Below are 12765 nucleotides of genomic sequence, written 5' to 3'. Positions count from 1 at the left end.
TAATTTGTTAAAACGGTATGAGCTGAATTTTATCATCAGCTTATTTCAAGATCAAAGACAGCGGCATCAGCACGGGTAAGATCATTTAGTCTCAATACCTTCAATGAAGATGATTGTGTGTTGAGCGGCTGCGACTTTGTTTTATTTGCGGCATTTTACACGTTGGCCTGATGAAGATTGATAATTAACATTTTGGGAGTAATACAATTTACATATGTGGTTTCAACAACCAGATGCATTTAGTCCAGTTTTGTGTGGAATAAAGACAACCTCCTGAAGTGGTTTGGGCGATCGGGTTTAAAGATGGCATTTACAGCTGGTCTTTTCACGATCGGATAGCAATCCGATCTGAGAAAACATAAAGTGACCAGGTGTAAACTATTGACATTTGAAATGGACACCCAAAGAAACACACCCCTGACCCTCCCTTCATTGCTCCGCCCCCAAAGTATTGAACACGCTATGCAACACAGGCATTGGCTAACAGCTTGTGCAAGTATGGATGAATCAGCTGTGATTCAACAGCATATCTCGGCTTTGTGAAACAGCAGAAACAAAAATGTTACAGACACATCAAGCAGAATCAAAAGTAACCTCGGCATCCATATTCAGGCCTTCCCGCTCTCTGTCTCTCAAGGGCTGGAAAGCTTTTCCAATATTAACTTCTTCCAATTAAATTCCTCCGACCTTTCCCTCTTTGGTAATATCTCTGCTATCTCTATTTCTACAGTCTTTCTACAAAAGTCCCGCTTACTCACTCTCTCCCCTCCTTCATCATCATGAGTGGACACATCCCTATGTATTTACTCATGTATGAATAACACAATATTTTTTCAGCACACACAGAACAGACATAAGCAAATTGATTTAATTTCAATTTGAAATTAAATTAAATTAATATTCAAATTTTTTTACTTTAATGACTAGACAGTTCAAAAGAACAGCATTTATATGAAACAGAAATCTTTTTGTAACAGTATAAATGTCTTTTACTGTCACTTTTGCTCAATTTAATGCGTCCTTGCTGAATATTGATTTTTTTATATATATATATATATATATATATATATATATATATATATATCCCTTTCACTGACTTCTCAAGCAAATGGTTGAGCACATTTTGATTCACTATATTTTACTGAGAGGAGTACCTAACTTAACTCAAACTGATTGAGCCTTCTCTATCATCTAGTTGAGGTATATTATGCCCAAAAAATCCACTAGATTTCACAGTGCCAATCAACAGCACTTGTCACAACTCTTCTTCTAACATGGATGTCAGAAACAAATAAATCACCCCAGGCATGTGAACTGTTTTTGGTGAAATTTTGCAAGCTAAGCATATTTTTTTTTACATATTACACTGTAAGAGTCCTAACTTTACAAAATGATGTTACTTGGTGCTGTAATAATTTTTCAAAAACATGCTCAACCAAACGGTTGATTGTCACTAGAGCCCGACCGATAAAGGATTTTGAAGGCCGATACCGATACAAATATTTTTTGGTTTTAAAATCCGATATTCCGATATATCTGCCGATATATATATATTTTTTTTCTCAGAAACGCGCAACAAAACATTAACAGATTTCCCTAGCATAGTTATTTGTAGTTATTTATGAGTTTTAACTAAAATAATATGATATATAAATAAAATAATAATTAGTCTCTACATTGCCTTATAAGCAACCTTATAATTACAATGTCAGGTTAGCTAGTCTATGATGAGCCATAATTTAGCAATAGATAATGTCATACTGCAAATTGTAAAACATACATTTTCAATTTAACAGGCCAAGGAGAGATGGTTGAAGCGTGTTTCGTCCGTTTTTATTTTATTTTTGAAATATTCATTTATCGGCCATTATAACTGCCGATACCGATAGTTTGGAAAATGTCTAATATCGGCTGGCCGATATATATCGGTCTGGCTCTAATTGTCACCCCGCTTTTTGAGAATGGACATTGCAATGCACTATTAAAACTTGGTTGTAAATCAAGTATGCTTTGGAATAAAGACCTAAGTTTAGTCTTATTTTAAAGAAAACACTCAGCAGATTATTGCTGAAGTAAAAGCACTTCAAAAAATAAAAGTATGAAAAAGTTATGGAAGTTTTAAATTTACATTAAGTCAAATATACTATAAATATTTTTTCCTATAAAATCAAAGCCATATATCTAACCAAGTTGTGTTCCAAATTTGAAGTTGATATCACAAAAATTTTGTTTAGGCGTAATACCAAAAATGACGAATTGAATTTAACTGTATGCATTTTGCTGTAACAAATGAATACATTTCTGTCCAGATATCACTTCTGTTACAAAATATGGAACCTTGAGACTCAGACCTTTATGTGTTTTGTCAAGGCTAGAAAAGGTTTTGATCATAAATTATGATGGGCAATGAAAAAATATGGCAAAGTATGTATGTGTATGAATTCCGGTACCATTTATTACCATTAAGTGACATCTCAACCATTTGGTAGAGACCGATATTTTAAAAATTATGGGATGTGTTGAAAAAAAATACATTGAGTGTGGTTACTGCAAACAAAACATTTTTCCATCACTTTTTTCCAAACCTTTCAATGGGAGTGTACGTATATTCATTAACATTTGTATATAAAAGATAAAATAACTAATATTTTGTCCTCGAGTGCTTTGAGCGAGAGCATTATCTTTCACAGGGGTCGAGAGAATATCTCAAACCTTTTTGTAGTTATCCTCAAGGTTGCATTGAAAACAACAACAACAATGAATGATGGAGCGTCATGTGTGACCGTTAGCTCACCTCCACAATGCCGTGACTGATGGTGCCGTACTGCCTCTTCCTCAGCAGCACCAGACTGATCACAATCACCGTCGCTATGGCCACCGCAATCACCAGCAGGCCAATCAGAGCGCTGCTTCCGAAGCTGAAGTCATCCACCAGGGGGCGGAACGTCTCCTTCTCTGATCCACGACTGAACTGCGAGGGAAAAATAAACAACCGCGGATTTACACTCCCAAAGCACAAAGAGCTACGGCAAACATGGCTCAACGCTCGTACTGTAACTTGTGTACAGTAATACAGTAACAACAATACAGTCTTGCACGTAAATCAAGCCTGTGTGATTATTTTTCACTCTGAATTTGTTGCATTTTCTATCACAAAACAGTCATCTTAAGGCATCAGTTCCCATCATTCACTCACCCTCATGTCATTCCAAACCTGTAGGACTTTCTTTCTTCTGCTGAACACAAACTGAGATGTTTTGAAGCATGTTCATGCTGCTCTTTTACAACATTATCTCTCTGTGCTCCACTAAAGAAAGTCATACAGGTTTGAAAACATCATGAGGGTGAATGATGACAGAAGTTTCATGTTCCCCCATAATGCCTAATGTGTAATATTTGATACACACCAAAAAAAACTGGTCTTGATTCGGTTGTTCTGAAGGAATGTAAAAAAATGTGTACACTTCTGTTCTTCGGGGTCAATATGACCCCACACTGAAATGAATGGGAAATGTGAAAAAAACAAAACAAAACGTAATATATTTTCTTCATGTGTAAAAAAAAAACTGAAAATTTTTACACACAAATGAAGGCCTAGTACTAGAGCATAAATGCAATGTATCATAAAAAAATAATATTTCATATGCAAGCTAATGGTGTAGTTGAGGAATTGTGTGGTATATGGATACAAAAGTACTTTATATCTCCAAAAATACTAACAAAAAATTATACATTATTTGTATGATTAAAAATGTATCTTTTTTGTACAATTACTCAATCAATTGTTGGGGTCGTATAGTGTAAACAGGAAACGAAGACCATTTGAAGGTTAAATATCATCTTACTAAAACATTATTGGGAGATAGTAACTGATATTTATATGAATTGTATGTTAATAGTCTGTTATACAATTATAAAGATGTCAATTTACAGTACAATCTATTAAAATGTCATCTTTCTTTTTGGTCGTATATATATCAGCACTTGCAAATTACATTTTTACTCAGTTTGGGGTTATAGTACTTGAGTATGAGCTTCATATTATCACTTTATAACACTATAGGAGAAATAATAATAATAGTATGAAATACATGTTGAATAAATTCTTCCATTAAAAAAAAACAACTTTACATTTTCAAGATCAAAATTGAGCTTATGGCATGAATGAATGTGTTGGTAGTTGGTAGCTTCACAAAGTGAAAAGCTGAATGTGCACAGACAGCCAAAGACAGCCGTGACTGGCAGTTTTCACACGCAAATGTTTAGTGCTCAATTCCATTTGTGTGAGAAGCTAATGATGGCGAATGACGCATATCCACCGGACATGCTCATGCGTCTCGCATTAAAAACATGCACACGTGCTGTGGAGGATTGTGACAAACGATGTAAAACTGTCATTTGCTCACAGGGCGAAGTGAAGCAGCCTACTGTAATCCCCATCATCAACCCATTTACAGCCCATATGAGACTGCAGCGTTTGTGGGCACAGGAGGGCGCTGTACTTACCAGAGGATCAACACCCTTCAAAATCACTTCTTTAACATCCAGAGTCTCATCAATCACCTGTCAACACAGACAGGGTAGTCTCAGTTACTTTGTTGAGAACTGAAGATTGAGTCAGTGTGTGAGATGTGCAGTGTCTATTAGATTACTGAGAGTGTGAGATTGAGGGGGACCAAATGTTAAAGTTAAAAAAATTGGTCATTGAAAAATGCTAATTGAGCGACACCTAACCTGATCCCTTCAATGTCTGTCATGGTTTTGGTGCTGTTTACAGCAATAGATGGGTATTAATACTGTGAGCAAATCCAAAATAATCCATCAGGTTTGATACAGTGACTATGTCCTTGTTGAAGACATGGCCGGTTGCATTTAATGAAGGAAAAACAAGCATTTTCATCTTGGTATTGTGCTATCAGACACTAAAACACCTAAACGTGTATTGCAAAACATTAAATAAAGGGCTAATCAGAGCATAGTCACCCAAAATGTACATCACTGAGTGAAACATAAAATATATATATATATTTTGAAGGATGCTGGAAACTGAGCAGTTTTGGTTCCCATTGGCTTTCATTCTATTTTTTGTTCATACAAAGGAAGTCATTGGGAACTGAAACTTGGTTACCAGCATTCTTCAAGATGTGATAAGACATGATGAGAGATTTTCATTTTTGGGTGGACTATGCCTTTTTTTGCAGCTTAGATTCTCATCAACCTCTGATAGCACCTCTGTGTGATTTCACGAAGACAAACATGCAGAAATATTGTACAAACAAAACAAGGCGAACAGAGAGATCATGCATTGCAAGTCTGCAGCTCAGCCCTTCACAACCGCACGGGCTCTTCCAGGAGACTGGAATGTGACTGGGAAATATGTGAATGTGGCATGCAATGAATGAGATAAAAATGAAATAAACCAGACTTCTGGAAAGAGATAGCAGGGCAGTGATTGCAAGGCAGCAAGTTTATGGTAAGATTAGATGTCAGGCATTGGTTCAGTGGAGGCTAAAGATTTTTAAAACAGACCCCAATTACAATTCAGTTTGCAAATAAATGCAAGAAAGGAGTCCAATCGGAATTCAACATGCAAGCCTAAGATGACAACCATTGAATGCCTAACAGATTAAGAAGTAAATTATATATTTTTAATTTTTGATGACAAATATACAAAAAAAATAAAATAATAATAATAAGTAGAGCACTGACATTAGTAAGTTTTTTTTAAAGGATCAGCCGAAAATTTGTGAAAACTTTCAGCTGCTCACTGCAGGTTGTACTGTCTTGTAAAGCTGCTTTGAAACCATGTTTATTATAAAAAAGGAGGCCAGAAATAAGTTTTAAATGAATATAAAATCTTTAAATTTAAATCTAACATTAATAATAGGTTAAAAAAGAAGATAATCTGTCAACATGATACAGAGAAAATAGTTACTAGAACTTTATTTCATTTTTTAGTAAAATGACAATTTAATTAAATCCATTTATTTAAAGGAGTAGTTCACTTTTCAAAAAACTTTTGCTGATAATTTACTCACCCCCATGTCATCCAAGATATCCATGTCATTCTTTCTTCAGTCGAAAAGAAATTAAGGTTTTTGATGAAAACATTCCAGCATTTTTCTCCATATAATGGACTTCATTGGGAACCAAACGGTTCAAGGTCCAAATGAGAATTTCAGTGCAAACTGTTCAAAGGGCTTTAAACGATTCCAGACGATGAATAAGGGTCTTATCAAGCGAAACGATCGCTCATTTAAAAAAAAAAATGAAACAATGAACAAATCTTTTTCCGAGTCATTTGGTTCATTCCACGAACAAAACGAACAAATTGACTCGGAAAAAGATTCGTTCATTTTGATAAACATTTTTTTTAAATGAGCAATCGTTTCGCTTGATAAGACCCTTATTCATCGTCTGGAATCGTTTAAAGCCTATTGAACAGTTTGCAATTTGCACTGAAACTGTTTTTTGGACCTTGAACCATTTGGTTCCCAGTAAAGTGCATTATATGGAGAAAAATCCTGGAATTTTTTCATCAAAAACCTTAATTTCTTTTTCGACTGAAGAAAGAATGACATGGACATCTTGGATGACATGGGGGTGAGTAAATAATCAGCAAAAGTTTTGAACTACTCCTTTAATTCTGCTAACAATGTAGTCTTCATAATATAACTTTTTTTTACAACATATAAATGCCTTTATATTTTAAAAGGGGGTGATCATCACATTTGGGGGTCCTTGGCATAAAAACATTTGAAAATTCCAAAACAATATGGAGAGAGAAAACAAAAGCTATGGGACTCCAGTGCTGCCTTGCAAGCGCTGTAAAGACAAATACTATGAGACCATAGTTCTACACTAAACATAATTAGACTTACAGAGCAAACTGTCTGTATTATTTAGCCGTTCATCTAGGTGTATCGTGAAGGCATTTCTATATTTTACCATTAGCACTTAAACTGAATGTTTATAATAGTGCTAAATTGTTATTTTTTGTTAGTTTATGTAAATGACATGAGAGTTGGCAAAGTGTCCACAACAGAGCAGTAAAGTGTGTGTGTGTGTGTGTGTGTGTGTGTGTGGTGCTCGAGGCAGGCTGGTGGTCTCACCACATTTTCGTTGATCTTGCTCTTGCTGTTGATGACTTTTTCCTCCGCTCCAATCAGACCATCCAGACTGTTCATGCCAGAGCCTGCAGAGGGAACAGCCAACCAGAGTCAGAAGTTTCTGCATTAAATCAAACATCCCCGTGATCAACAGTAGCTGCCATTAAGACCATCAATTATTAGCCAATTCATGGCCAGAAACCTGCTGCCTTGCCAATTTGTTTAGGGGGTGGCACACCAACACACTCATTCATTAGTCATGCACTTATTACAGTGTATGATGTAGAAGCTCCCACTGACTGAACCCAGAGCACCTCCTGGATCAGCCCAGACAAGCTCAGTGTTAACATTCAGCTCGCAGTAAGAGAGAGGTGTGATCTACTGTGGTCGAAAGGTCTCTTCCTGGAAGAATTAGTCCCTTGAGACATCCTGTGAGCACTTGTTTCCAGTAACAGCTCTATAAATGGACCTACATATTAAACAATTAAAGTCAACATGAACCTGCATTCATAACCCATTTTACTACCACAGTGTGACATTTCTGAATGAAACAGCTGACAGGATGGTCAAAAGTGGTCGTTCAATACCAGAACCAGGAAATAGGCCATTTAAACTTCAACCTGCTGGGAAATGACTTGGCTAATGGTCAAGTACTGATGTTTTCAAAAAGTTAACACTTCTTTTCAATATTAAAGAGCATATTGCAGGTAAAAAATAAATCAATCTAAATGTATAGATAACCTTGTATGAAAATACCATGTGAAAAGTTAATGCAGGATTTAAAATGTTTTAAAACAACATAAAGGCACTAATTTAGTAGATAAAGTGAGCGTTTCCTGGACTGCTCGTAAAAACGGCTCTTTTTTTCAACATCGCGTCATTTTACGTCACGTTAGGGAGCGTCAGCCTCGGCTCAGGGCAGAGTCGGCTGGTGTTCAGTGAGAGCGCTCATCAGTCAGTGTGCTTTTGGTAGTTTTTGTATTTTAATTTATCATCGTCATGGTAAATTATTGTGTTTGTGGAGGTTGCAAAAACTCCGGCCTGTCAGGACTTTTTCAGGGACGGTGCTATAGCCTATATCTTTCGTTCCTGCTGCGGTTTGTGCAGGTGAAGAGACGGGATTTCTCTTCCGCATCGGCTTCGGAAAACGCGGTTATGTGTAGCGTTCACTTCAAATCAAATGATTATCAACCCCGCGATATGATGGAGTTCAACATGGGATGCCGAAGCAAGAATATTGATCGTCGTATACTGTACCAATGGCAACAGATAGTGTGATATAGGTAACTTAGTCATGCCCTAAATAGAGGCAACTTGTAATTGAAAAACAAAATTGGTTGTTTAAAGAGTAACTAAACACTAAACCAACTTTTTTTAGTTAATTGTCTGTAAGAATGGATATTTATTAATACCAGTCATTGATTCAAGTAACTTTTTTGACATTTGTTTATAAAGTGTTTTATTTCTACAATATATGGTGTAAAAACGTCTTAGTGCTGCCCTCTTCAGGTTGAACGGTGGCTACTGCAGTTGAATTTTCCTATTGGATGTTCCGCATTTCGTGACGTACGCAGGTTTCAGCTCACCACGCCCTTGGCAGTATAAAAACCATCTTGTGTCGTCAAAACCACTGTAGGGAGTCAGGAGTTGGAATTGCGAGTATTGAAAACGATCATTTAGCATCTATTTCGTCCTCTCTATCTCCGCTGGGGTCTGCCCACTTTTTCAGCATTTTCAAATATTGCCAGTGGGTGGAGTCAGGCTCTGACCAGGGGTTTAGTTACCATTTAAATACTCAAATCTTTCATTTTCTGTTTATGTTATAACCCAAGTAAAAAATATGTATTAAAAATGTAGCTGTATGCTTTTAGTACACTAGAAATCTACTCTTTCAGAAAACATGCTAAACGTACTTTGCTTTTGCTTTTATAAGGGACATATGATTAGATGTATATTATTTTAAAACATTAAACAGCATAAATAGCATAGTGATAGCAAAGTCAATGCTGGAAGCTTCTAAAGACACCTGGCTAAAATGAGTCCTGGTTGCATAATACCACGTCGGAGAAATCTCATTGGTTAAGAGGAGAACAATACCTTTCGCCCACACTCATTGTTTGACTGTCAAAGCAGCAGGTCACCACCAATAAAAGATTAACTACGTTCAGCAGTTCAGTCACAAGGTCTGGAGAGAAGCGCTTGCAGCCTTACCATGCACGACTGAACCATAAAATAAATATATACACACTACTGGCAAAATGAGGGTGAGAGTGTGTAACTAAGACAATTAGACTTCACAAGTGAAATGAGACAACAAAAACAAAAAGACCAATCAGAGATGGACATTTTCAGAAAGAAAATGTGGGTAGTGCTCACCACCACGATGCTAGTGCTTGTCAGGTGTTTCTAAACAGTTTCTAAGGCATTCTGGGAGTTTTTTTTACCTAGCTCCTGGGGCCAAGTGATTGATAGCTAGCTCATGTAAAAGAGCCCATCCTCCTCAGATCCGTCTGCTAGCTACAATGTTACGTAATTAAAATCATCCATCAGATGAAAACTGTCCGATCACCATTTTAAAAGTAAGGGCACACCACTCTTTAACAAGCTGCATGATTTTAAGTATCATTAATATCTTTAGTGCAAACAATATGGTACAATTTATACTCTAAAGCTTAATATTCATGGTTAGTGTCGTTTCAATTCTCAACCCCCAAGTATGCAATAGCAATAGTGCATTTGTAAGCTTTGTAAACATCATTAATAATCTAAGAGTATCTTAAATGTGTATTCATATGAGGTGGGACCACAAGGTTAAATGGTAAACAGGTTTATGTTACAATTCTACAATCTGGGAGCAAAAGCTAGCTATGGGTCAGTTGAATAAGTGGCCCTTCAAAGGAATTACTAAATTACCGAGCTCCTGTCATTAAAAGCGCAAGATAACTAGAGAGTGACGAGAGGATGCCCACTAAGTAGCAAATGAGTCCTAAGGATCTGTCCACAGAGAGCTGGGTCTGAATCAGGTTATTTGTATTCCTGACACAGGCAGGTAGTGAGGCCGCCATAACTGCTTTAGCACCACACAGCACATTTACTCTGGACTCGTTCTCAGATCCAAATAGCTAATTAGCTTAACAAGCTGCTTGGACTTTTCATTAGGCAAAGCTCTTCCGGCCAGACATTGAGAGATGGGATGTTTGGTCTCTCCATCCGAGGGAGTGGCTGAGCTGAGAGAGGAAATTAAGAACAAGATGGCTAACGGGGCTGAAGGGACAGACAGAGCAATGGGGTGGAGACCATGGGGCGGAAATACAGTAATATATATATATATATATATATATATGATGATAGATGGGAGGATGATTCAAGATGTATGAAAGTAGGGCCGGGTAAAAATTCAGATTAATTTTCATTCGAACAATATGATATTGATTTGTAAAACCCCAAAATGACAGAATTATCCTTAATAATAATAGCAATAATATTATTTTAATTATGTTTAAACAATAATAGTGGCAATTCTTTTTATAAAATCATAATAAAAGTATATAATAAATATATTTATTCACAAAAATAATATTAATCCAGGATATGGTCACAGAACCCGGCATTTTATGTGTGAGAATCAGTTTTATTTTTTACTACTTTTTAAATTTAGCATGGAGTTCAAAAACTAATTAGGGCTGTCAAACGATTAATCGCATCCAAAATAAAAGTTTGTGTTTACATAATATATGTGGGTGCACTGTGTATAATTATATATATATATATATATATAAATACACATACATGCTTGTATATATTTAAGAAATATTTTCATGTATATACTATATATAGTTTATATGATATATAAATATTTTATATATAAATAATATTTTTTTCTTAAATATACATGCATGTGTGTGTATTTATATATATGCAAAATAATTATACACAGTGCACCCACATATATTATGTAAACACAAACTTTTATTTTGGATGCGATTAATCGCGATTAATCGTTTGACAGCACTAATTTTAATATGTTCCTTAATCATAACATGGAGTCACGATGCTCGCAGTCACGAAAAATGTGTCAAAAATGTGTAAAAACAGGCATGGCATTACTGAAATATTCCAAACTGATCCTACATCGGATATGATACGACTCAATAAATATGATATGACTCAATACCCAGCCCTATATGCAAAAAATAAAAATAATAATGATAATAAAAAAAAAAGAGCAAACAACATTTAGGAGGTTGAAGAGGAGAAAAAAAGAGAAAAGCAGCAGAAACCCACCTTTCTTGAAGGCACGAGGTGGTTCAGAGAGATCGCCTAGGCATTGCATACAAGCAAAAGACAAAACAAGAAAAGATTGAAATAGAAAAAAACAGGTGAGAAAAAGAGCGGTAAGTCAGGGTTATCAAGCTGTGTCTGCGGACGGAGAGGAAAATCCCGCAGGGACAGAATGAAAAAGAAAAACAAATCAAAAAACAGGTGAAAGAAAGAACCAGGCCTGTCATAATGAAAGCCCTTCTGGGCTCTAATGTGCTTATTATATTGCTCTTTTTGTATATTTCACCTTAATTTCACCCATTTTGCCCTTTGCTTAAAGGCTTGGCAGGGCAGTGAAAGAGCAGGACTGGGCGCTGAAAGAGAGAGATTTTCAAAAGCACTTGGCTGCAGTGACGCCAGAGCCTCAGGCTTTATGATTTTAGCTGAACTTCAATGTCGTTGTGTTTAAGGCGATGCCAGTGGGGATTCAGGCAAGCTTAGATAAGCAGAAACCTACATCCCGAGTGCGATATTTGGACTTCGGGGTTTCATTCAGCATTTAGAAAACATTAACACCAATAGGCCTCATGCTGCCAGAGAGCTTCCCCTGACTGGCTTTGAGAGAGAAGCTACAAGCAAAGCTTTAGTGCGGACTCAAAACAGACACTTTAAACAAGAGCCAGCCAGAGATGTGTGAACAAGGCACTGCTGGCTGAATTTTTTCCTGGAAAATTTACAGGTCACATTTCACAAAATAAAAATAAATGTTACTTTGAATGAAGGAAAATGTATTTTTTAGAACCACTGAGATGTTTTAAATTGAAAATTATTACTTTTTTATTTTGGGGCAAGGCATCCGTTTGATTCATAACGGTATGAACAGCGCAAACCATGCAGAATCTGATATAATTTTTATATTCACAACAATATTATATATATTTATATTTATATACAGATTGGGCCACTTCCATATTAGATACAGGTCTGATGTTTTAGTCATATCAGAATTAATGCGACTTTTACTTCACTTTAGATTCTACAATGAAATAGTCAATGTAGTCCAATTTGCACAAAAATTATTCTCGTCGCTTATAACATTAAGATTGAAACATTAAAGTCACATGGACTATTTTAACGATCTTTACTACCATTCTGGGTCATGAAAATGGCAATTGCGTTGCAGTCTATTTTTGGGTTTCATCAAAAAAAATGTAATTTGTGTTCTGAAGATGAGCGAAGATCTTACAGGTTTGGAAAAACATGAGAGTGAGTAATTAATAACAGAAATGTAATTTTTGGATGAACTAACCCTTTAAATGCAAATGCATCAATGAATTTGCTTTACAGTATTTATCTCCTATCACATGATATAAATCAAACAAAAACAATGGTCAAA

General features: G+C 35.9%; 1 protein-coding gene across 5 annotated transcripts in view; it reads right to left on the bottom strand.

Annotated features, from left to right (window-relative positions):
- Positions 1–12765, bottom strand: part of aplp2 (amyloid beta precursor like protein 2) — a 90537-nt gene that overhangs the window by 2144 nt on the left and 75628 nt on the right. For 2 of the 5 annotated variants that reach the window (XM_039647381.2, XM_039647378.2), the window contains 4 exons: positions 11394–11429; positions 7113–7195; positions 4507–4563; positions 2795–2971 (listed from right to left, as the gene is read on the bottom strand). In XM_039647381.2, coding sequence (XP_039503315.1) covers positions 2795–2971; positions 4507–4563; positions 7113–7195; positions 11394–11429 — 353 coding nt within the window. The remainder of the gene's footprint in view (positions 1–2794; positions 2972–4506; positions 4564–7112; positions 7196–11393; positions 11430–12765) is intronic. The other 3 variants (XM_039647380.2, XM_039647379.2, XM_089135340.1) reach the window with 3 other exon arrangements.

The sequence above is a fragment of the Pimephales promelas genome, chromosome 10, assembly GCF_988280905.1.
Source record: "Pimephales promelas chromosome 10, fPimPro1.hap1.1, whole genome shotgun sequence".
NCBI classification, from domain to species: Eukaryota; Metazoa; Chordata; class Actinopteri; order Cypriniformes; family Leuciscidae; genus Pimephales; species Pimephales promelas.
Note: the sequence above shows the minus strand (reverse complement) of the source record. Positions and strands in the feature narration are given on the sequence as shown.